General features: G+C 34.3%; 2 protein-coding genes and 1 long non-coding RNA gene across 5 annotated transcripts in view; 2 read left to right on the top strand and 1 right to left on the bottom strand.

Annotated features, from left to right (window-relative positions):
- LOC146735569 (uncharacterized) overlaps positions 1-4,346 on the top strand; it is a 32,511-nt gene extending 28,165 nt beyond the window's left edge. For both annotated transcript variants that reach the window (XR_014931229.1, XR_014931228.1), the window contains one exon: positions 4,089-4,346. This is a non-coding gene — a long non-coding RNA (uncharacterized LOC146735569). The remainder of the gene's footprint in view (positions 1-4,088) is intronic.
- LOC100369477 (hsp90 co-chaperone Cdc37-like) lies at positions 3,238-20,131 on the bottom strand. The gene is made up of 10 exons (XM_006818441.3): positions 20,023-20,131; positions 16,889-17,022; positions 16,071-16,134; positions 14,656-14,754; positions 12,063-12,176; positions 10,957-11,115; positions 10,027-10,142; positions 8,491-8,611; positions 7,057-7,134; positions 3,238-6,245 (listed from the first exon to the last, which is right to left on the bottom strand). Exons 1-10 carry the CDS (start codon positions 20,053-20,055, stop codon positions 6,051-6,053), a joined length of 1,113 nt encoding a protein of 370 aa, XP_006818504.2. The 5' UTR covers positions 20,056-20,131; the 3' UTR covers positions 3,238-6,050.
- A 177-nt stretch (positions 20,132-20,308) lies between these two features.
- The window catches only part of LOC100369328 (DENN domain-containing protein 5B), an 86,708-nt gene continuing 79,546 nt past the window's right edge, over positions 20,309-27,470 (top strand). For both annotated transcript variants that reach the window (XM_085506447.1, XM_085506446.1), the window contains exon 1: positions 20,309-20,477. In XM_085506447.1, coding sequence (XP_085362573.1) covers positions 20,381-20,477 — 97 coding nt within the window. In that variant the 5' untranslated portion in view covers positions 20,309-20,380. The remainder of the gene's footprint in view (positions 20,478-27,470) is intronic.

Here is a 27,470-nt window from a genome sequence, read left to right as displayed (position 1 = left end):
CAGTACCGGAAAAGACACCCTTTTTGTCTATTTTGACTGAAATGGTAACCCTAAACGAGTAACGCGCATTAACGTGCTCTTCTTTAAAAAAAAACACCCTTTTAATGCATTTTCTTCCACAGACATGCGTACCAGATCATTCTTTAAGTCGGACCCCAGGTCTAAGCCCATCTTTGTTAATAAAGAATAGGAGAATATGTATAAATATGGGTCCTTTTTCCTGTTTTTCCTGCAGTATAAATATCTGCAATATGTGAGCTGTCGAGTGTACTTTTGTTTAAATAAATATTGATCTATATACAAGACCTAAAAGTCCCTGAATTCCGTTTGATTATCCTTAACTCCAGCGACGTCTTTCATATAACCCAGGCACATATACACAGTATAATTGATGGTGCATCTCCATTAATAACATGTTGGTTTTGCGTCTCATATGAACAAATATGGCGATTTTGACTGTTGCGCAGACTGAGTACAAACTGAGACGTTAGAAAGTTTTAACTCCGTAATATCTTTGATGATTGGAAGGCAGTGAAGGATTCAACAACGGTTATTAGTAAACGCTACACCCAGGATTGTTGGGAAATCAATGTTTATCTGTTTCAACACAAGTGCGGCACGACGACCAACACCCTTTCAGTTCAATGATAAATTCAATGATGTGACCCGACCTGACATTGTTCATATACTTAATAATTGAAAGCAGGGCACATAATAATATGGTTTGTAACAATATAAGTAATGTGCTTACAGTTGATGAAAAAAAATGATAAAATTAGGTTTTTCGTCATAAGCACGCTTACAGCTGCTAATTTGTTTGTTGTTATGCTACTGTACAATTATGAACTGCAAAGATTGTCAGATTTAAACTAAAAACAATACAGAATGAAGATCGTTGATGTGAATCCCTCATTGGGCAGTTAGAATTGTTTCCTTTAATGATGATGATAGTCAAATATCAAAGCCTCATGGGTAGACGCTTGTTTGTAAACAATGACACCCTATTGCCATCTGACGCATGTGCAGGTGACGTCTCCCTTCGCTTAATTTTTTGGTTTTTCCTCCATCCACTACAAAGTCCTTGTTCATCTGCATCACTACCGTAAAATTTGTATTAGAAGCCGCACCCATTCTTTTTGAACAATTGAAACCTAAAGTCACCATTTCTCATATGTGTAGATGCTCTAATAGAAGCCGCATCTCCTCTGTTGCACTGTACCATTTTATTAGAAGCCGCAGCTTTTAAAGTAATCAGGCACCTGGGGAATGTACTATATATAACTATTTACATGCTAATACATTAATACACTATTTAGCACACATTTACAGTGTATACATAGTGTACACATATTCAACATACTGTTCAACAATACATTTCCAACATGTCCTTGCTTAAAACCAAGAGAGGTGGTCCGTTTGATATCTGTGGCTTTCTTAATTTAATTTGGCTATGTAAAGTCAACATGCTATTACAAATATTTATTTACAGTTGATATGAAAAATCGTAACAGTAAGCCCGATTTGAGTATTTATTTTACAATTCCACAAATAATATAGACCATCGACACCCATTCACAAACCCATTAAAACACAACTTGGCCGAGTTAGAATCTAGCCGAGTTTGGCGGTCACCTTGCATAATGTGATATGCCATTCCATCGTGCGAGATTTGTATTGCTATGCATCAAACCATTCCAGAATGCGAAATTCAAGTATTTGTACTGGTATTTCTTGCAAATTCTTCTGCATTTTCCGATTTGGTATACTAACAAATTAAGCCTGTAGACAGTCTAAAACCCTCCCCAAATGGGACTTGCATGGTACTTATACCGCAAAGGTTAAACAAGCAACCTGACTGTTGAAATAGCTCCGCTGTCCTACAAGAACATTGTGGGAGCCAAGTTAAGAACAAATTGGTCACAAAAATAATGTACACCTCAATTGAGCTTTTTTTAACAAAAATATTTGCCAAAAATAGAAAATTTGAAGATATCGTCACAAAATAAACAAATCTGACAGAGGTCCATCCAAGGTACAAATAGCCTTTTTACCAAAAGACAACAAGCATGTTGATAGTCAAAATAGCTCTGCTTTCCTACACTAACATTGTGGTAGCCAAGTCGAGCAATGTACACCCATAAGACAAAAAAAATAGTTTTAATCGGGCTGTTCAGAACATGACAACCTAACTTCATCAAACAAGTTGTTTGCAAAAATAATATACACCGCAAATATTAAAAGCAACCATATTGGCAGTGTTTATGAAGAATTTGAAATTTTTTTTTAACAAAATTATTGGTCAACAAGTCATTGTCAATGACACGTCCCTGTTCCGTTCATATTTGAGTGACATATACATTCAAAGCAGATCATGACCGAAATCTCAGACCACTTTCAGTGGTCTGATCCGAAATGCAGCTGCATTTGTACAACACATTGTACTAAATCTGAACAAAATCCATCCATGCATGACTGAGATCCGGTTCCGGAATTGTGAAAATACGTGATTTTGATGCATTTTCGGCCTTAAAATGGCCATCATTCAGCTATTGTTAAGCGGATCAAGAAACAAATGCACATATCTATTTGTGACATGATGTACCATGTGTGTGTGAAGTTTGAAATTGATCAATCCAGACATGTCTCGGATACGAATCCAGAACTGAATTCTTTAAAACAAAATGGCCGCCAGTCGGCCATTTCGAACGTGATCCGAAAAAAAAAATAACGTGCATCAAGGTTCTATTATGTTTAATGTATGTACCAAATTTGAACAAAATCCGTCCATGCATAACTAAGATCCGGGTCCGGAATGATGAAAATGTGCGATTTTGATGCATTTTCGGCCTTAAAATGGCCGCTATTCGGCTATCATTAATCGGATCATGAAAAAAATGCATGTGCATATGTCCATATAATGTGTGATGTATGAGTGAAGTTTGAACTAAATCGGTCCATGCATGTTCGAGATACAGGTGATCACGGACGCACGGACAAACGGACGCACACAGGGCAAACCATAAGTCCCCGTTTTCAGACAACGACCAAACGGGGACTAAAAATAATTGATGATATCATCATGAAATGAACAAATCAGACAGATGACCATCAAAGGTACCTACATACCAAGTATCAAAGCAATTGAGCTGGTGGTTTTTAAGAACAAGTTGAAAATGCTATAGTCAGTGGACAACGAACAATCATCTATAAGCTCTGCTCATTGTGTGAACAAGAATCTTGTGTAAGAAAAATGGCATTTATTCTTATTGACATTCAAAATACAAAGATGGTAATTCCAATATTGGCACGGAATCACAATTGCTATATTACACAGCAAATTAAATAACAATCAAAGTTCATTGTTCAGTTGTGTTGATTACAATTAATTGACACATGTATAGGTGCATGTCGTGCATGATATTTTTCTACTAAAAGTGTGCTCACCAGGGCATTTAATGCATAGTGATCAGTAAAGCCATGTTTAAACTTTCAAGAATATCAGAAAAAACAGATATGTTACTTATGTTCATTTTAATGTTGCAAATTAGAGACCACGCTACAATTTCAAGCTGGGGAGAACACTGCCCTCTGTGACAAAAACAACAGCTGAGACAGGGTCACAAACTGCACAAATCAGTAATTTGAAAAATTTGTTATTAAATTTTATTTTTATATTCATTGCCACTAAACAATGGACAATACACATTTTACTATTCCAATTTAACTAGACTAGGGCAGAAACAAATTTTCTGTTTTCAGTCATCTTACAGCATAAAACCTACCCCTCAAAATATTATTTTTTAAATTTTGTGTACCAGTGAAGTCTATTACTATGACAATTTTTGAATTTAAGTTGGCCAAAAAATGTGCAACCGACTTTTAGCAGTTTTCCAAAAACTGGAAGTTAACGTTCCATCCCTATGTACATGTACAGGTCGGACAACATGCTGCTATAATCAGGAATCCTATATGAACTTTAGTATTCCCAAGGCAAAAACAAAAATAGTACTTTGGGGGCAGCTAGGAAATGGATAATCCCTATTTTCTAATGTTTACCCCACTGATAATAGGATTCCATTCTGTTGCAGATCCTGTCTTGGTTGATGTGGCATTGCAGTATGAAGAACGTAAAATAACAAAAATAACAAACATAAGAATTTACGCTGATCAGACTACGACTCCTTTCTCAGGTTTCAAAATAAATTAGCTTCACACATATGGTGGGGGGTGATATCAGCATCCGTAATGCTGATGCATTTCAACTGATTGTCTTACCCAGCTGCCTTTCGAAGCAAAAACTTAGATTTGAAATTTTCAATTTACAATTAAAAGTATGAAAATTAAAAGTATGTGTCTCAAGGAGTGGCTTCTCTATTCAAACTGTATTTATTTCAATACTTCAATTTCAATATTTCAATTTCACGTTACATTTGAATGCCTCTAAGTATTCATTTACAGAAAGCTGTGTATTTTTTTTTTTTTTTTGCAATTTGACAAGTGAGAGACAACATAAAAAAAAAAACCTACACTTAGCGACTAGGCATTTCTGAAATCAACTGTCCCAGTTGAAATATGGTTGTTTGAGATAGGTGAGAAAGACCTGTATTTAGATTTCATCTAATAATAAATGAATAAACACAGACAACAAAAACATGACAAGTGAGTTAAGTACTGACAAAAACGTATACATATGACAAATAAGCAAAGTTCTAGAAACAAAATACAAACCAGATTTACGATTAAAAATAAATACAAAATTGGAGGTGAACATAACTGAAAGGAATATGGTCTCTAATATTTAATAATTCTTTCAGTGTTTGCTGACACCGGCGAATAATAAAATCTCTCATAACTGCAATCCTTCTAGTAGTTTGAGGCTGTGCCAAAATAAAAGTTCTTTATTTTCCTCTACAATTCAACTACTTTCAGCCCACCTAGATGTTAAAACAACACCTCTAAAACTTTTTTTTTAATGTTAACTACTTTTTACACTGAAACCAACAAATATATTAGAGAGAACTGGTGTTAAAATGGTTAGCCCTTTCTCTAATAATTCAAACACTCAACAAAATATAATTTAATTTTTCAGCCACCTCCAAAATTAATAATTTCTTCGTGGTCTAACTACTGAAAGGATTGTAGTATTTGACTGAAAATATGAATACATTTAAAGGGCTGTAATTACCTGAAAAGAAAGCTAAAATGGAAAGCGTAAACAAAATAGGAAGGATAGCCAAAAATAACCACATCTTTTTTTGTTTCTTGCCGTGACCATCCTGATCTGATTTTTACGAGAAGCCACATTGAGAGGGGGGAGGGGGTTATTGACAATTTCACTGTTGTATTTTCTCCACTAACAATTACTCACAATTACAAAGGTGAGTTACGCCATTACAAGATTAGTCATATTTGAGATAAGTCATATTAAAGGTAGGAGTAAATATGGTATTTCTGCAGATTCTCTTGCACCACAGTATGACCTTCCCTATTAAGTAGAACAGCCAAAACGAGTGTCACTAGATGTTAATCTGCTACTATGTACAATATTATTTTATTTTTCAACAAATCAATCACATCCACTTATTTGTGCTTTCAAGGTGACATACAACAGTATGCTATTATAAATTTGTACGAGTCAAGAAAACCAGTTCAATGGACATAAGTTCTGGTGGCTTTTGAATCAAAAAATCATACAAATTGTGAAACCATAACAGTTGGTATGTACAGCATGTATATAATTTTCGACCACCTGACCAGATTATAACCAGAGAAAATGAAACGTAACCGTCTAAAAACGATACTGAAATGAAAGACGCATTTGGAAAAGCTGTTCCATAGACTTGTGGTTTATATTTTGTATGAATATTTACCACTAATTTGTAAATTACATGAAATGTCTGTCTAATTTAATGTATTACCTATCCCAGAGACAAGTCGCTTGCTAAAAAGCCTGTCGCACTGAGCCCCTTCAGATGATAAAACAATAATGCTACACTAATATCAATAGAAACTAACTATGTTACGTAAAAAAAAAAGCATCATCAAGGTTACTATTTATCCGGAGTTTCATAGACTGGTTCTTCCGTTGCGGTATCATCTAGTAAATGTGCAGTCGTAGCATCTGGTACCCACATACCAGAGTCCACACAACGCTTCATATGGTACTGTGCCTCTTTGACTTCCATCTCTTGTAGGGTCTTCTGTAACAACTCAATATCTTTGGATTCAAAACATTTCTGTAAGCACTGCAATTAAGTGAATGAGTCAGTGAATGTGTAGCAACAATTAGTTGTGACCTGGTAACAACAAATACTCGCATGATGTAATGATAGACTGGCCCAGCTGTGGTGAATTTTTTTCAGTTAAATGATAATAATAATAATAAAAAAAAAATTTGAAAAAATAGTTTTGCGAAAGGTGGGGTGAATGCGAAACCACCACAGACATCAACTATTGTTTTCTGTGCTGATTGCGTTTGACTGTAACCCAGGCAAGATAAGGCTACACGCAAGGCTACCTCTCTCCGTTAGAATAATTTGTACGGAACGTTATAAATAGTAATTCTTTTGTTATGATTGACGATCGAGAAACTTGAAGAAAAGTGAAGTCTTCAGGTACAAAGTTTAACTAGATATAGTTTAAAGGTCAAATTACTCTGATTGGATAACATTCTTGCCTGTCATTCTGCTCATTAACATAAAAACTAGTATGAAAACACACTAGTTCCTGCTTTCACCACAGAGGGCGCGTCAAAAAACCTCCAGTCTGGGTGATTTCGCGGTCACGGGGGATTTCGCTTTTTTTTTACTAGTATTTAATTTTAAATATTTAAAAAGAAATAAATTGCCTAGACTGTGCAAGTCTATGTAATGACAATAAATCATAATAATGACAGCTGAAAGTTTATTTTGAGAAAATATCACAAAGATGGGTATCATTTTAGCCAATTTTGAAAACCAACAGCAGTTGCCCATCTCCACGATTTTTGGAGTTGAGTGCCCTGGTCAAGTATGGTATCAGCAAAAATAGAAAAATTAAAATCCAGGTAATACTTACTTCAGGTAAACTTTCAAACACCTCAACAGGGTCTAGTCCTCCGGGTCCGAGTCGAGCTTCACGTTCTTTGGCTAATTCCTGTATAAAGATGACAGATCACATGACAATAATATGAGGTTAGTATGAGGATACTGCAAAGTATGCACAAAGACAGTACAATAAAGAAAAAGATACAGAGCAGATGACAAAATCCCCCTGGAAAAAAAAACATGTACATGACAAATGCTGTCTGGTATACGGTGGTGAGACAAAAACAAAAACAAGATTAATTTACTTGTATTAAGCCAACCAATTATTTAAGAACTCCCATTTACGATAGTGATATTGTTCCTTTCCTTTATATAGGGCTATTTCCAACTCTATTTTTCTATTTTCACGGACTAGTGATTTAAACGCATTTGCAGAAGGGATTGTAGCATTTCTTCTACAGCTATAAATATACTTTTTGAACAGTAAAATGAAACGGTTTAAATTTAGATTGTCATAATTTAAAATACCGGGTACCTAAAATTATATTTACTTTATTACACTATTTGTTGAATAATACTACACTCTGCCTGCAATGCATTCCACCTTATTATTCCTCACAGGAATACATCATGGGAATGCCATAATCCAAAATGTTTAGAACAGATTTAGCGAACTTCTCTGTGTGGGGTCTGGTCAACCCTGGGGGCAGCCATGTTTGTTTTTTATAATTAGAGGTTGCTTATGCGCTTAATCATTCCATATTAGGAATTCGCATTCCCTAATATGGTAGGATGAAAACACCTGTGAAATACTGCAGAATTGCGCACGCTTTAACTTATGGTGTTACAGTGACAGATGTATAATAATATTATATACTGATAAAACCCCTTTATTGAAATACTATTGCTAATACAAGTGAAAAAAGTCTGTTAACAAAAATTGCAAGTTGTCAAATGTCTTCAACATTGTGTACGGTCACTTTTGTGTATGTACTGTTAGTGGGTGTATTTGTTTCCTGAATAAATTCTTCCTCCAGGTTCTCATTAGTATTCATGACAATGGTTAGAACCACTTAGATTGGAGACAGCATGATCTTTATTGCATGTTGTATGAATGTTGCAAACCAGTATACCTTTATCTATCCTTGGCTTGAAACATTTCCACATTGACACTGGAGATTATTTAAATGTGTATATTATACCAAATAATGAATACAAATGTTTGAGAAAATTCAGGGGTTCACTTGGATTGGAAAAATCAGAGGAATGCTGGACTAACTAGGCTTCACTTACAGTGGGGGCGCCCTCTGAAGACTGTGTGCCAACTTCTTTTGTTTTTCCCCTCAGAAAATATGCCCAATAAAGCATGATTTTGCTAATAATATTAACAGTGGTAATATGGCATGATTTTTGCATGAAATGATACTGAAACAACGTATGCAGGTTTTTGAGAAAATATACTCGCCTCTTCTGCTTTTTTAAGTGCTGCATCATATCTTGCCTTCGCACGGCCCTTAACTCGTTCTTTAAATGATTCAAGTTCATCGTTGAAACAGTCTTGATAGACTTTATCAGCTTTTTTAATCCTGTAAATATCAAGAAAGTTTAGAAATATTGAAATGGCCTTGAATGGTATTGAAAGTCAGATGGTTGGCTGGCATATTATTATTTGTCAATGAAAAACATGGAATAGATGATGGTCATCATGCACATAACATTATGTTTTATATAATAACATCAAGTACAATTATACTGTACGCCCATATTTTAGAAGCTACACCTACTTCTGCAAAACCACACCCAAATTGTAACTAGATGTTCAATTTAGCAGTTTATAGATTTTCAAGTTATAGGCAACATAATTTTTTTGTTTTTGGTGAATGTCCACATTTAGCAACTCAAAATTTACAGTTACGGGCAACATGTTGAATGTTGCCCATAATGATATGCAGAAAGCTCAGTTAACTTTTTGTAACTTGAAGTTCGTAACTTGATCAATTCAGCATCTCTGCCTCTCTGGTATATACAACACATGTAAAATAATACACTGGCTATTCAGATGAATGTACACTGCGCAAGGTTCATTCAATACGTGGAAAACTCATAACAACAAATCATATAATTCAGATGGCTGTTTGGAATATCAGTAGTTTTATGTTCAATAGTTTCCCCTCACTTGAAAGCATGTGGAACACACTCTGCCATGAGGGAATGTGTGTAAAATATTTAAAGTATTTAATTTGGCCTTTCAAATATGCATGTTTACAGTTTAGGTCCTAGATATCTATATGAATTATACTGTAGAACTAGAAATTGTATTTATAAAATATTTTCACCAAATGTAGCACTTTGGAACAGTTCAGTTTTCGCGGAACAACCTTTCCATGGTATTTGCATACCTATTATAAGAAGTGAATCATCATGGTTTTATTTTACAACAATGGCTGACATAAATTACATATAGTGAGTGGTGTAGTGATGTGAAATAACCCCCTTCCCCAATCGACTGCAGACAAATATAACAGGCAAACAAAAATATTTACACATTATTTCTGCAGTTTAACTGCAAAAAAATAAAACAGTGCAAATAATTTCTAGTTATAGAACCAGGTAGTTGTATTCACCAAACCTGATTTTAAACAAATTTACGGTATGTTACACTTTTTGGAATTTTTAGAATTTTCATTGGAAAAGATACAGATGCATATAGAGTGGCTTAGGGAATTTTGGGTATTGTTCTACTGATCAAAACACACTTCACAAGTTCACCAAACTTTCTGGGTTTTCATAAAATTTTAGAATGTTTAAAAACACGTTGACCAATGACAGAAGTAGAGTGCATTCAAATAATTCTCTAATCCCAAGACAAAAGATGCCATGGCAACCACCGACTGTGAATGCACTACAAAACAAAGCAATGGAATCAGAAGTAATTTTACACCTGGTAAATAAAACAACTACTAGTATATCACCTTTTTTTTTCAATTACTCCAAAACTTACTTTGTAAAGAATGGTCTAATACAAGCCCTTGGATCTTCCTTCATAGTTTTTGCCAGTTCCAGTATGTACTGCATGACAATTGTTTGATGAGCAACTTGGGCCATTAGTCCGTGTTTCTATCAAATGCAAAATTAACAATAGTTATGAATAAAAAAACAGTGAGGACGAATCTCATGGAACAATCGCTGTGGGCAATACCGTGGTAAAGGTATGGAAAGCAAGCATGGTGATAAGGAATTGAGCACGGCCGTCTTTCATGATGGCATGGCTATACTGTATTTATCCTGCAAACAAGTATTGCCATACATAGTGAATGTTATTATAGAGGTTATTACAGGACAATTTTGCAATTCTGTTACTGAAACCACCATATTGTTTGAAACACCAAAACAGCAACGTTGCAAGGTAAGCTGCTGACTAGTATGCTAGGCAACACATTCACAATATAAAACATGTTTACTGTTGCTTGATTTTCCCAATTGTTAATGTTTCCCAAAAATTAAGTAGGCCGCATTAGAGAGACGTCAGTTTCACATTATATTTACTATTGGTGACTCTCTAAGCTGCTGAAAATTTGATCACAGCCGAATCTACATAATAACTAAGCAATGTTTGCCAACATTTTTTAACCCAGATTTCTAGCAAATACTGTAAAATACTTTATTTTAGCTGGAATTAAATTTCACTGGAAAAACCTTTTAGGTGTTTCGTAAGGAATTTATTTTCACTGATTTTTGATGAGTTGAAAAAAGGTATATATTTTATTTTCAGTGAATCAGTCCTACAGCGAAAATTAATTCTGAGTTAAAATAATGCAATTTATAGTACCGAATTGTTGCATTTGATATGCAGCACATTATCATACTATTGTTAGTCAAATGCTTCAAACAAATGATATCCGATTATACAGCTATAAACAGGTGAACATACCTCTTCAACTTCTAAGTCTATACACCAAATAGCCAGATAATTTGCTGTCTCTTCACAAGCTAAGATAGGATGCTCCAATAAAAATGTCATACTGTCGTCCCATCGTCTCATCATACCAAATTTCTTGATGTGTGCTTCATTGACTTCCATGAAAGATTTCTGCAGAGTCAAAATACATACCAAGAGTGTCAAGCAAAAAGATCACAAGAAGTTATGAAGATGGTAAATACATGTATGAAAATTTTTCTATAATGTATATTTAACTATTTTGATCATTTTCATTGGGTTTTAGTTCCAGTGTAAGTGGCGATGTTGAATTTGTAAACTGAAATTATAGTTCCTTAGCTCAGTTTTTCCTAAGTAATTTGTAAAACAAATACAGTAAAATACTTTATTTTCGCTTGGAATTAATTTTTGCTGAAGGAATGATTCATTAAGAATAATATCCAGGGATTATACCTTTTTTCCCATATTTTACAAGCAAGTTGTCAAAAATCAGTGAAAAAAATTCCATAGATAACACCCGAATTATATTTTCAGCAAAATTTAATTCCAGCTAAAATAAAGTATTTTACAGTATTTGAAGGTAATAGAGGATAAGAAAACATTGGTCATTGATCACTTTGAAACAGCTGGCCTTTTGATGTATAGTTTACTTCAAATTTCTTGTTACTCCCCAGAGGCGGTCACTATGGTCACTCAAACATCTGATTAAAATATTATACATTGGCATATGGGAATAGTATGGGGGAAGGCAAACTCCCGACAGTTTCCTTCAATGCCTCCTCACCATCATGTTAAAGCAATTATACTAGGACTGGTTTACCTTCCAATTAGAGTATGCCTTCCTTAAATAATGACCTGCAATAATTAGTTCTGATTATTTGCTGCAAGATCTTAGAGTGAATTGCATGGGTAAAACCCTGTAACACTAGCTCTGATTGGTTGCTATGCCAGCAAGATCTGCAACACTAGTTCTGATTGGTTGGTGTTCCAACAACATCTGAGTGTGATGTGCATAGGTAAAGGCAATGTACAACAATCATGTCAGATTTTAATCAGATTGGTGATAAACTAATACACGGTATACTATAATATACACTCACATGTTTTTGGTCAAGTTCTTCTTCTGTCATGTCTTCTTCTTTTTTTTGATAGGGATTTATTATCGTCTTCTGCCAAGCATCATGACTCAGGGTGTCAACATTCCATGGTGTTAACTACAACAAAATATACAAGAGTTCAACAATATTTCATCATGCATTCATCGGAAATTAGTATCAAGCATACACGTACTTCTATCAGTGTTCTCCCCAGGATACAGACATTGTGGTGGTACTGCCACAGTGCTTTGTTTTACCACCACACTGGTCTGACACTGACACAATCATTATCCAGACTGCCACAGTGGTTTATTTCTACTCAGTCTTTGCTGACTTTTTAAATTAAATTGATAAATTGACGAAGACATGTATTTGTACAAGTATTGTCAGTGAATAATTGTGCTTTTGAGCATTTTAAAGAATATGTTAATTATTATAATTAAGTCAATAATTTTTTACTATTAGAGGTTTAAATTTTCTGGTGAAAACACGGATTCCCAGACGTGAAAGCTCAGCCATAATAATTTATTATACTGTAGAATACTTTATTTTCGCTTGGAATTTATTTTCGCTATTTTCGCTGAAGGAATGATTTCGTGAAAATAAAATCCAGCGAATATACTTTTTTTCCAATATTTCACATTAAACTCAAAAATCAATCATTAATCAATTAATCATTAATTAATCAAAAATCAGTGAAAATAAATTCCATACAAAACGCCCAAAAAGCCTTTTCAGCGAAAATTAATTCCAGCGAAAATAAAGTATTCTACAGTAATAAATCTTGTTTCATGTAACAAAATAGAACAAGTAGGTATTGATTTTAATAACTTTTATTTAAATATTGCTATGATGTTGTGGTTCACACAGCTGCAAATATGGGCCATTTCATAATATGTGAAAAATTTGCCCACCATGCAACCAGAAACATGTGAGCGCCCTCTAGTGTCCACTTTTCAGTTTTTCAATATGTGGGACCAGCACGGCTGGTTTATTAGAAATTTATTTTATTTGGTGGTATGTCTATTATTACATGCTGTATGTTATAACTATTCAAAAACGATCATGTGACTTTTCAACTTGTAAAAGTACATTTTATTTTGTAACCACTCAACAGCTATGAGGTTATGTCTTCCATACTGTATCCTCGAGGGCGGACATCCGGGCAATTTCTACCGCCTGGCAACCCTCGCAGTGAAAACAAAGACCAAAAACTCGCAGAAAACGGTACTTTGGGATGTTTGTTGAGACTCCCCTGAACAGTGTAACAAGACTAACCCTACGTGTGTAACATATATAAATTTGGTTGTTCAGGATTACTTCAAAGTTGAGTTTGTGTTGTTTTCTCGAGTTTTCACCGGCTCCACCGGCGTTCCACAGTAGCGCGCATAAAGCCCATAGAAATACGTGGTACAGTGGTGCGCGTCTTAGCAACGTGGAACGTCTGTGACGTAGCCCCGCCCCCGAGGATACTGTAAAATCATTTATTTTCACTGACATTTAATTTCACTATTTTGATGTTTTGAGGATATTCACTGTTTTATTGTTATTTTACATAGATTAAATTTAGTGGATTTTACTTATCAGCGAAATAGTAAAATTAAATACCAGTGAATAATTAATGCTTGTACAGTACTGTAATGTAGTTGATGAAAAATAAAATCAATTACAGTTTTACTTTAAATCTTTTGAGGTTTTGTTTGAAGCAAATGTATGGCAATTTTTCCCACAATGTAGGGCACGACACATTCTAATGTCACACACATTTTATTTTTTTAGAAACCAAGAACTATTATCCTTGGGGCGGAGCTACGTCACAGAATGTTCTATATTGCTAATGTATTTCAATGGGCTCTGCGCAAGCTGCTGTGGAATGCCGTTCAAACAGCCGATGAAAAAGGCTAAAGTCGAGGAAGCAACAAACTCAACTTTGAAGTAATCTTGAGCAACCAAATCTATATATGTTGCACACGTAGAGGTAATCTTGTTACACTGTTCAGGGGAGTCTCAACAACTATCCCAAAGTACCGTTTTCTGAAAGTTTTTCGGCTTCTGTTTTCACCGTGATGGTTGCCAGGTGTTGAAAATGCCCGGAAGTCTGCCCCCAAGGATTATAAAAATTTTAGTAGCAACAGGGGAAATATTTATTTGTAATTGAGACATTCTCTGAATGTTGGGCTCCTATGCTAACCTACCCCGGTATATGTCATTTGAAAGCTTAGATATAGGTGAATATGATATATGCCACAAATCTATGGGAATACAGGTACGATGCCAATTTTGCTATTGTGTTTTTGTAATTATCATTTTTTAACAGTTTTCCGTCATGCAAATGACCTGTAAATTGGACAGGAGTTTCACAATAATATAGGCTAAATGATTGCATCTTAATTTTTTTTATCTATCTTTGCTTTCTGGACATGACCAAATAATCACAAGCACGCTATCTATCAAGTATTAACTAGAAATAATATGACAACACATTTGACTTGTTCACTCCTATGTTTTAGCTATGATTTTTAAGTTAAAATTCATTGTATAGCAATGTGTACATGTTTTTTTCAGATAACAGAAAGAAAAATACAATTTAAAATACCCTTTCTTTCTTTGCCAGTTCTTCTTCTTTCTTCCTATACTCATCTTCCTGTCGTTGCAATTCATCTAATTCTTTTTTGGTTTTCTTCAATTCCTCTTGCTGAAAGTATTAATGACAAATAATGAAAGGCTTGTCATTGCCACATGGTCAGGGATCTCACCAGCTTACTGCAAGTGCTGTTCATTCATGAATCAATATTGGTAAAAAGCACAAGAGGGTAGGGTGAAGCCTTAAGTCCCACTTGGAATGCAGAGGATTGAATGTGACAGATTGGGGGGAATATTACCTCATTACGTCTTTTTTGGGAAAATAAAATTGCAAAATTAATTACATCAGGTTAAAATTATTAGAGTTTGTTGGATCACAGTTGAACTCTTTATCACTGTCGAGTGTGTTTGAACGTACTCATGATGTGAAGCCTTTTCCGTATGTTGTTTTCTTGCACAATTTGACCAACAATGTCCTTTGTCTCGATAGATCTTAGACTAGTCTTTTAATAAACAGAATGCTATGTTGTACCAACTCAATTCAATTCTCCAGGAATTTCCGAAAGCATTCTAGTATCACAATGATGAAGTGAATTATCTATGTCAACACATAATCTGTTGGAATTGATTTCGGTGAAAAAGAAACAATTTTGTTTTTAACTGGTAATTAGCAATTTTTGAAAAAACCTAAATATGGAATGAGTATTTATCGTCTTTCACAGTTATTAACAGGTCATTGTCAATGCGCTGTTCATGCACGGTAACCCTGGTCCACGCATTCACAAGATATTCACTGTAGTCGATATCCATGCATATTCTATAAATTTGATTACCGCTATTCGGAAAAGTCAACAATAATCAAAGAATACATGTAGGTTTTATGTTCAGATAGTCAAATTTGGGGCATTTTAGAGGTGATGGTCACTTAGCTGAACATGAACACAAAAATAATAATGTCCCAAAAGTTTAGGGACGGATGTGCTTAGCTGAGCATGGGTGCTAAGTCAGACGAGTACTGTAGTACTGTAAAATCTGCAATAAAAGCTGTGTGTAAACTACAAACAGATAACTTATCAGTTGTTTGTAAATAGCAAATAAAGAAAGTGGCCCAACTTAAAATTTTGTTTCAATAAAATAAATACACCAATGTAGCATGCTTTAGGGAGCTATTCTTGTGATTTTCAAAAACAAATGTGAAAAGAGCACAAAAAACTATTCTGCTACCTTAAAATGGCACAATGCAATAGAGATGCGGCTTCTATTAGAGCATTTATACATATGAGAAATGGTTGAAATTGTGGTTCTTATTTGTTCAGAATAAATTGGTGCGGCTTCTATTAGGAATGTGGCTTGTTATACAGATTTTACGGTACTATCACATCAATTTCCTACTTTAGCCCATTTATGTACACATGAATGCATACAAACCGGTGCACCAGATGTTGTCAACTCTTCAAGTTTCTGTCTCGTTTCTTCAAGAGTCCTTTTATGACTGTGGAGTTAGAGATATATAGAGTTAGGAGAAAAATAAACAATATGCTGCTATCATGTCTTATACACTACAGCTATCATTATGTTTGTGGTACTTTTTATTAAAAAATTGCTCTGAACCCGCAACATTGAAACCAGTGTATACTGGTATTGTTAACAATACAATACAATAGCACTTTATTATCACCGCAAAGAAACTACAATCTTTTTGGGCTCTGAATAATAAAGTTAAATTAATAAACGTGAACACACATTAATTATAATAAAAGTATCAAAAAAAGAAAGTTACTAAATGCTTTTTTTCAAGTTTGCATTATCAATGTATTGAATTAGTGCTTTCAGTAAACGAATGTCTGATATATTGTCTTGAATTTTTCTGTTTCGTCCATCTCGTGTAAATTAGTAAATATTTTGTTAAATTCATCGTAAAGAGTTTTTCTTTCAGAAGAGTAAACCTTATAAGATGTAATGAAGTGAATTTCATCTTCTTATACATTGCATGTTTTGCATAGTCTCTTGCTGAGTGGTGTTTTTGGACAAGTATGTCATCCTACCAACTTTGATCTATACATGTAATTTGTGGCTTTCACTCCCACCTAAAGCATAAATTAGAGTGTCGCCAATTTTATTATTACAGAATTATTTGAGTAGTAATTCAAGAAATTTTGTTTAAGGTGACCCAATTTTCTTGATTCGTAAAAAAAAAATTGTTTAAGAAAGCAGACTGACAATATTGATAACAAAAGATTTCTTACACTGTTGCCTGTTTTATAAGTTCTTTTTTCTCTTTTTCCTGTTGTTCCATCCTTTGAAGACGTGCATCGTGTCTCCATCGGAAAAGACTTGGAGTATCAATGTTAGGGTGAGTGTCATCCTCATCATCTGACACCTGTAACAAAAATAACATCCAGTTTCAATCATGGTACACTGACCAAATTTTGAAGGAACTGCAGACGGGAGCTAATATTTCAGATGCCAAAGTCAATTTTCATTTTTTGGAATTAACTTCATGCCATTAACTTCATGCTAAATGGTTAATTGAAGCTGTGCAGTCTATTGAAATTGCAGGGAATTGTAAGAGAGCTTCCAACTTGCTGGCATTACAGATCAACTGAAGCCACTTCGCGAACATGTGGAACAAGGTGACAGTCATATGAATATTGCCTTTTTTCTAAAATCTCCCTTTTTTAAAACCAGAATTCAGATGAATACATTTTCATTCACTAGTCGTGTATTACTAGTATAACATACAGAAGATAAACTTCATGTCTGAACTTGTTTTTATAAATTTTACGGTGCTGTCACGCTGAGGTGTCAGATTTTAGACAAGTATTTTTCAAGTTTTTAACTAATATTTGTGTAAAAAAAAATATTCATTTTTTTTAACAATGAAATAACAACATTAAATGAATACTTTTTTTACACTGCTTGAATGACGTAAATGCGAGTGTTGTGTGGTGCGTTTGGTACATTGGCAGTAATACAAAATACAGCGCCACCAGGAGCGAAATTAAAATAAATACCAGTAACCCCTAAACGAAATTTTCATGCATTTTAATTTTAGTACAGAGAGCCACCTCCCCGAACCATGCAAAAAATAAACTGCGCAAATAATATCTTGTTCAACGGTATTTTGTTGGTTGCTTAAACTGTTTGTAACGTCTAAATTAGAACCAAATTTAGGCCTTTCACTCAAATTTCTATTTCCCATTACACATTGATGAAGTACTAGGAATTGTGTAGCAATGGTTAACACATCGTCTGCTGACACCTTTTTTTTCTAAAACAAATAGGCTTTCAGTAGACAATGTAGTAAAGGCCTCCACAAACCACTATGGGCAAAATTATGGAGGTGTGGCAAGTTACTGGCTGACTGTTAAAGTGATAAGAGAGGTGTATAAATAAACACAGAAAACCTGCTGATAAGCAGTTAATGGAGGGTAATTTATTTGCTGACAGTGTTACATAAAAGTGATTGACAATAGTTCATTGACAAGGAAGGGACTAAGATTTCAAGGACATCTTGATTAAATAATCATCATAAATACCAGTACTATGGTATTTTGCAATCCCTGTTAAATCATAGACAGTATATAGTGTATTCTACTATACTGTCTATGGTTAAATATGTAGATTTAGTGGAATTCTCCTCATAGATGTTGCATGTAGAATGGTTTATGATTGCATTTGTTTATTTTGTTTTAGCCAACTTTACACATGTACATAACCACCCACTCACTATCACAAAGAACATTATGGCAGGGATAAACAAGCCCCTATCACTGGATACCATCAGATAAAAAGATGTTTGATATTGCACTAGCTACTAAGTGTCCTTATCAAAATGTTTTACTCAAAGCTACAAACAACAATCAAAGTTGAGCCCCATGGAGAATGGTAGAAAAAACAGGCTGCATAGTAACATCATACAATGTAATACATCATACATCCAAATTAGCATCGACAGGCAATTCCCTGCCTTAGTCGATAAGTGCTTCCCGACAAGGAACAATCTCATAAAAATTTTTAATAGAAATACAATCACAGTTAGCTATACTAATATGCGTCCCATATCAAACATGGCATGGTGTGATGACTATATATCACTTTAAAGCAGGGGAGTTGTCACCTGCGCATGGGTCAGATGGCCATAGCGTGTCATTGTTTACACACAAGCGTCTACCCATGAGCCTTTGCGTTTTTAGCATGTGTTGTTATCGTCGCTTGGGACTCAATCCCGTGCGCACGCAGGTGATGACCCTCCCGCTTTAAACGTAACTAATGAAATAAATACATATACAATAATAATAATTTGTACTACTATACAGGGAAGAGATCAATATTAATTAATAACAGGCAACAGAGAAAAATATTTTCGATTAGCAGTGAATCAAATGAGCTTCGCAACTTCCTAAAAAAATGTGACTTTGAGCAATAATTTCAGTAATTTATACCCAAATATGGGGGTAGTTAATAACAATGAAAGATACTGGCAACATTTGAGGGATCACGCCATACTTGTAGCTTTGTTTTTGAGAATAAGCTAAGTCTTGAAGAATTGTGCAGGAAATGTTTGAGAGACTATGACACAACTTTATCCTTGATAATAGTAATAATAAAGTTACCACATTCATTGTTTTAATGCTATATTATAATTGTGCCATATATATAAATGTCATAAAAAAGAAATACTGTGGAATACTTTATTTTCGCTGGAATTAATTTTCGCTGAAAAGTTTTTTGGGCGTTTTGTATGGAATTTATTTTCACTGATTTTTGATGAGTTTAATGTGAAATATAAGAAAAAAAGTATATTCGCTGGATTTTATTTTCACGGAATCATACCTTCAGAGAAAATAGCGAAAATAAATTCCAAGCGAAAATAAAGTGTTCTACAGTAGATTAATTAAAATTAAATTCATTCACCAACACAAAGAAATCTTCCCACACACATTGGTCCGCTAAGGGAACAGGGAAGCATAGACATAAGAGTACTGCAACAGAACAGTGCAATGAAGTTCTAGAAAGTTCCTGTATACTCGTGATAATTATATCATTACGACTTCCACAAAAGCAACACTGTCAAGACGTGTAGATTGAAATCACATTTACAGAAGGTTTTGGGAGTAAAAAAAAAAAAAAAAAACACTTTCATATGACGTCATCAATGGTGTAAATACGGAGGGGAATCCCACAAACAAAGCCATTTGAGAAAACAACACATGACGTCGTACTTCGATCTACAAAGTACCCGCGATATAAACGTATGCAACACAGTTACCTGTGAATACCAATGAATCTGGTGTACAATAAATATATACACGATCTTTCTGATTGCAGTTTATCAATGTCGCCGACTTTATAGAGAAATACACAAAAATTCACCCACCTCAATATGATCCCATTTACTGTAGTCCACCATTTTGTCTTTTACCTTACCCAACAATCATTGCGAGTTGAGGGCGCTCATACACTCCCCTGGAAACTACTATTTAACATGAAAATGCAATTTAGTTTTGGCCCTCTGAATAAAATAATACATGTAGTTTTCTCATGCTCACTAGCAAAATTACCGATAAAATTAATCGATAAAATCGTTTTCGCAATTAATTATTAATGATTTTCCTCACTTCCCGTGTTCTCTCGCGAGATGATGCGAGACTTTATCCATAAGTAAAATGGACCCATTCGAGAGAACATCGATTGATACAATCCTCCACTGAAAACAACAATTTACTGCCGCAAACATGACGAGTACGACGCAAGCCCCTGGCAGATTTGCTGAATATTTTGTTGTCTGTGGCCTAGACATATCATCAGGACTTGAACCCGATCAGCTCTCCGGTAAGTCGAATAATAATAATTTGATGTGATGTATGTATTTTATCAAAACCAAACTTGTTGACAAAATCAGCTGAGCGCGTCACTCGCTGATAAACATCACCAAAACACACATTCATGATTCTATCGAACAGCATGAAATTTACCCTATACACAAAAACCCAAAATGTTCACTGCGTGGATATTAATAATGACAAATATTAAAACTACACAAGTAATAATTTTATCAGCCAATTTCACGAGACAAACAGGAAGTCGAATCGTTTCACCGTCTTGTCTTTCCACTTTCGCAGAAATTATGTTACAACTTACGAAGTTCTTTCATGTATAGTGGCATTTTCTGAGCCTTGTAGAATTTGACTAGGCAATCACTGGCCGTTGTCAGCATAAGTGTCTACAGTAAACAACAGTTTAACACATTTTTTTTATTTAAATCCGAGATAATTGCCCAACAGCAATTTGCCTTTTTACCTCTACTTGCACTTGAAGTTGTATCGATAAATATAATTACCGCACGGAAGTAATTATGAAAAAATATTTATACGGTTTAATTTTGTTTTTTCATCAGTACTTTTATTTAACTGTCACATTTGTTGATTCTAGTGTCAGCGAGCACCTTAGTCCCTCTATGTGCTACTTTGTACCACATATTATAACAGTATTCCCTTTTCTTTTTATGTCCTGATGGAGGTCATTTAAAAAATGGTGAACCTAAATTATGTACTAGTATTCTATTTTGTTGCCTTAAAGTTTTTATCACATTGAATATTGCAAATTTTGTTTATATTATTTTTTGATATATTGCCTGCTGTTCGAGAAACCTTCCTGGGCACTCTTTTCCAAAGTCTGTCTTGCGTCATTAACAACAATTCTCAGCTCCAGCTGGGTGAACAATACATGTAAACAAAAGTACTGTAAAATACTTTATTTCTGCTTTGAATTTATTTTCGCTGATGGGATGACTCAGTGAAAATAAAATCCAGCGAATATACCTTTTTTCCTATATTTCACATGCAACTCATCATAATCAACATAAAAAACAGTCAAAAAGTCTTTTCAGCAAAAATGAATTCAAGCTAAAATTAAGTATTTTACAGTGTACAATTAGGTGTAGACCAAACATTAAACACATACATGTAACATAACTGTATCTAGATTTCAGTATCAAATGTTTGCTAGTTGGACCTAGCATTTGATATTTACAGTTTTTGGGATGCTCCCTAAAATTTACACTGTCCAAAAACTAATAACACAAAGTTTCTTACTTTTGATTCTGAAAAGACATTTTTCCTAATTTATATGAAATTTATTTTCACTGAATTTTGATGAGTTGAGTGTAAAATATAGGAAAAAATTCATTTCTTTAGCAAAAAGAGCAAAAATAAATTCCAAGTGAAAATATTTCAGTATTTCATAAATAGCACACAAAAATAAATACCAGACAGAGTTATTTACATTTATTTCATACAAAATACTGGTCTATGTAAATTTATGATTAATTTATCAAAATATGTCAAAACTAAATATATTTTTTTTTTTTTTCTGGTATTTGTAACAAAAACATGTTGTTGCCTAGTGCACTACTACAGACTGTTATTTTGGGGTTCAATTCATATTTTGTTTTCAGATTCTTGTTTGCACGATGAGATGTTTCTGCTGCAGACAAGTGGTTCTACGTCATAGTACATTTGCCAGCTGTTCATGTTTTCAGCTTCTCAAACTGTTAGCAGTCAAACATGATTAAATATTTCCATTAATATTTTCTGGAAAGCCAAAAGGATTTTTTTTTTCAACTACTGTATGTGTTTCGGCACTACTACATAAAATTTCAAATGTTGTCACAGCCAGTGTTAAGTTGTATTCTAATTTCTACGTATATTTATTTGGTACCAGAAAGATTTAACCTTTTCACCACCAGACTTCCTCGCCCAAAATTTTCTGCATTTTTTTTTCTTATATTTTTCAATATATCCTGAAATAAACCCTAATTTCGGAGTCAACAGATTTGAGTCAATTTTCAGTTTTTACTCAATAAATGTGGCTACTTTTGTCCAAATCTGCTGAAGGAAAGTGCAGACTATAAACAGGACTATTTTGTGAATTTGTGATGAAAAGAGGGAATTATATTTAAATTATAAAACACAGCTTTTCCGGACTCGTTTGAATTTCTTCCATCATTATCTTTGACATTTATAGATATGATTGCTTTGATGTCGCACTTACTGTCTTCAAAATGAAAATAATCTCTTCTTAATGTCAATCAGTTTATAGCAGTATTTTTAGGAAATTTGACCTTAAAATTATAGTTCCAGAATATTGAAGTTAATTTGTACTGTATCATCTCCTTGGGAGACATACATTGTAGAAATAGTTTGTTATAATGAAGAGTTCATTATAATGAAGCATATAATGCATTACGTTTAATATGAGCAAAACACATGCGATGTAATCATTACATCAACTTGATCAAGAAATTCATTGTAAAGGTGTTCATTATAACAAGGCTATGGCATAATAATATGTTTATTCCGTACTGTAGAACACTGGCCCAAAAGTAAAATAGTAATATCATTAAATAGACCAAAAAAATGAGGGAGCACACAATATACAGAATATATACAAAATAATTATTATATTCTGAAAAGTGTGTCTCACATTTATTTAATTTAATGTGAATCAGTCAACTATGTTTTCTACTATCATTGTTGGGTGTGGTGCTCTACATACTTTGGCTACCATGTAAGATCATGGCAAGTCAATTATTAGTTGACTCATATTGGGTATCATTTTGTTACAAATTAATACCCTCTTGAATTTGTTACAGACCTGACACACACTGTATATGTGCCACTGTACCATGTACTTACATATATACATCTATGTATTAATTCCAAGCTAAAATAGTGTTTTACAGTAAAATGAAAAAAATTTGATTTTATGAATCTTGTCAAAAGTTTACATGGCACTCAAGTATTAAACATGTGTTTTTGATGTTTGATACCCTTTTCTGAGGGTGATAGTGTGATAATTTTAAATGATGACAACTTTTACAGAATGATTTATCATTGTAGTTGTGTAGCCAGTACCGGTACTAGAACTTTATGGAGACATCAATGGCAATTGCTATAATTACAAACGAGTTTGCCTTTCGATATTACTGATATCATTCCTATATTGCCTAGGGAATTTTATTAATTTTGGCCTTGAAAATGTATGCCCTTTCAACTCAGGAGCCCTGCCAAATCTAATATAGTTTCATTAATGGCATAGTGAAGCATTGGTGAAAGCCCTGAAGTATGTAAATGAGAGATAATTAAAAACAAGAAAATGATAATGATATTCAGCATTGATTCACACTTGCGCCCATGCTGCAAATTAGATAGAAGCGGATTTGTGTTTGATTCATTCTAATTTTAACATATAAATTGGATTTGAATATTTAAATTTACACCCACGTTGTGATCAGAAATAACTGCTTTTACTTTTTTCCTCTTCTTATATTAATCTGCGCAAATTTGATTTCAATGAAGGACAGTTTTTTCTTGGTAAATTAATTGACTGTTTCTTTTCTGTTTTCTTTGATTTTTATTGAAAAGTGATATTGAGGCTGTTCTAAGTTGTATCCATCCACCCTCTGTGTAGCGTTATTGTTCAGTTGATAAAGGTAGCCTTTGACCTGTATAAGGATGAGGCTTTTGTATCTTCTTTCCGCATTTCTAAAAGCTGTGTTGTCATAGTTATGGAATGTGTCACAGTTCTTTGTCATGACTACCATGTCTGATTTAGACATGTAGTTTCTTCCAACAATAATTACTCTGTTATGAAAATTAATATTAAATACCATATTTGCTATATTAGGTGTTTTATAAATCAAAATGATTCCATTATGCAACAAATGCGATTTTAGGTTAATATGTGCTTCTATTGGAGATGTAGTTTTAATAAAGAAATAAGGTGTGTGTTGTTTAATTTTAAATTAGTTTACTTAATGAAATAATGAAGTACATGTATAAATTATATCAATATGTTAATTTATTTTAATAACTTCATCCATCATATATCTACATGTAAAGTACTGTAAAATGACTAATTTTCACTTGGTTTAAATTTTGCTGATTTACCATTTCAGGCTTATTCATTAGGTTTTAAATTAACAGTTTTATCATTTAGATAATGTGTTCTACAAATGTACATGTATGCTAAATTTTAAATATTCACTGGGTTTTTTCCAGTCAGCAAAATAAGCAAAATTAAAACCCAGTGAATAGTTAACCCCTTTACAGTACATACATGTATGAGCGAGTCCTCTTTGCTCACAAAAATGCATTTCCTCAATATTTCAATTTTGTTAAAATCCCAAAGCTATATATAATATTAGTCACTTTGCCCCCCCCCCTCCCCCCCGTACAGTATGATGTCATTTATATAGAAAGAGTGTCCTGTCATGTATATGTAGTCCCATATGGTATCTGTTGCTAAATGTAATGTACTTTTAGCATTTGTTTTGAATTTCCTTATAAAAAATAACAAGGCTTAAACCTCACACGGGTATTCACTGTCATTCAATGCTACAAAACAAAATTAATTTAAAAACAAATATTCAAAATTTGTTATCTATAATTAACAACGAAATTATAAAAAAATATGCTTAATTGTTTTGCTGTTCACTGGAAAATTATTCACAAGAAGGCGATAAAATTATTAATATTAAAGCGCGGTGGTCGTCGCGCAGCGCGTGTTTTGAATTTCATGTAAATAAACAATGTATTTTACACACGTTATATACGTCGCTATGAGTTCCATATCGAACAGGACGCGGCGCGACGTCTGCCCCCCCTTTAACTCAGGGTAATGATGGGACTTGTGGAGAATGATATGCGTTTAATGTTGGTATTAAACTTAACATACAATGTACAAAATGTAGTATTATTATTTCATACAAAGACGGATTTTGTCACGTTCCAGTCTTTCTTAAACTGTTGCATTGTGACAGCGACCTTCCAAATAATTGAATTAAAATCATTTATACGTAAAATACACCACTTACTAAAACGTCTTGCCATCTATTGTTTGAGCTGCTTTTGTAAAATTAAACATTTGCTTAAAATTTAATAAAGTTTTCCAGCCTTCTATGTGTTTTATTGATCATGTCATTTCAAGGAATTTGTTTTGTCATTAAAGCGGCTTCTACTACACGCTTTAGTGGTGAAGTCATTATAATAATAAATCTTTTCATGCCATATTTTCATAGCCACATACATGTACATACATGTATTTTTATGAGTTGATACAGTGTCTTCAAATTGAAGTGCCAGAGTTTTTTTTCTCTGAGTGGCGCCAGAATTGAATTAATCCTATTTTTTGCTGTAAACTCTCAAATTCCTGACCTATGATATTTCAAGGCTGTTTATTTTAACAATTTCACCATTTTTTATTAATAAGCTAAAACGGCATGTAACCTTATAAATATGTTGAGTATTTTTTTTTAGTAGCTAGGCTAAAATGTACATGTACATTGTATATTATGAAGAGGGAGGGGAGTTTGATGAACCTTTCCTTTTAATTTTTACTCCCAGTTACATGTGGATACATGTACAATGTAGAATTACAGAAACTCACAGTAATTCTGCACCCAGTGTTCATCCTGTCCAGTGCATCAAGTTTCCTTATTTTGTATTCAGACATCCGGGATGGTACAAACCACACAAGTTGGGTTTCTTTGAAACGTCCCAACATTCGGATATTGATTGGTATTCATTTCCATTGGAAGCAGAGGGGCAGAGAAAGGTCATAACCCTGCATCCAGTCCCAAGACAGTCGGTGTATTTGTATTCTACTTGCCTGCAAGTCCCTGGGAGCCTGACTGTTTTATTAAATGCCAACATGTACATTATGTGCAGTAAGTGTAAAGGAAAGGTGGTGAATTATCATGGCCTTGTTCACATTTAACAAGACAAAGCCTGGTTACTCTTTATTTTATACAGTTTATACACACATTACAATGTACAGTATATTATTAGGTTGTGTTCTCCCACTTTGTCTTCTTATTTTTCATTTACTAAATACTGCACTGCATGTAGAGGTACATGTTCTTGTTAGTTGTTTATTAGGCTCCAAAAATGACATGCATTTATTGATACTAAGCACATTCACAAAATGCATCAGCTAATCTCAAGGGACATGCAGTTTTAGTGGCCACCTGACCCAGGGTAATGTTAGCCAGCCAGGAACAACTAGAATTGAAGGCCTTAGTCGTTTTAGTAGCCACCTGTCTCGGGGTAATGTTAGTCGGCCAGGAACAAGTAGAATTGAAGGCCTTAGTCGTTTTAGTGGCCACCTGACCTAGAGTAATGTTAGCAAGCCAGGAACAACTAGAATTGAAGGCCTTAGTCGTTTTAGTAGCCACCTGACCCAGGGTAATGTTAGCCAGCCAGGAACAACTAGATTTGAAGGCCTCAGTCGTTTTAGTGGCCACCTGTCCCGGGGCAATGTTAGCCAGCCAGGAACAAGTGGAATTGAATGCCTCAGTCGTTTTAGTAGCCACCTGACCCAGGGTAATGTTAGCCAGCCAGGAACAACTAGATTTGAAGGCCTCAGTCGTTTTAGTGGCCACCTGTCCCGGGGCAATGTTAGCCAGCCAGGAACAAGTGGAATTGAATGCCTTAGTGGTTTTAGTGGCCACCTGACCCAGGGTAATGTTAGCCAGCCATGAACAACTAGATTTGAAGGCCAAAGTCGTTTTAGTAGCCACCTGACCCGGGGTAATGTTAGCCAACCAGGAACAACTAGATTTGAAGGCCTTAGTCATTTTAGTGCCCACCTGACCCAGGGTAATGTTAGCCAGCCAGGAACAACTAGATTTGAAGGCCTTAGTCATTTTAGTGCCCACCTGACCCAGGGTAATGTTAGCCAACCAGGAACAACTAGATTTGAAGGCCTTAGTCATTTTAGTGCCCACCTGACCCAGGGTAATGTTAGCCAGCCAGGAACAACTAG

The sequence above is a fragment of the Saccoglossus kowalevskii genome, chromosome 12 (genome assembly GCF_978046115.1).
Source record: "Saccoglossus kowalevskii chromosome 12, keSacKowa6.1, whole genome shotgun sequence".
Lineage (NCBI taxonomy): Eukaryota > Metazoa > Hemichordata > Enteropneusta > Harrimaniidae > Saccoglossus > Saccoglossus kowalevskii.
This window is presented reverse-complemented; position numbering and strand designations above follow the sequence as displayed.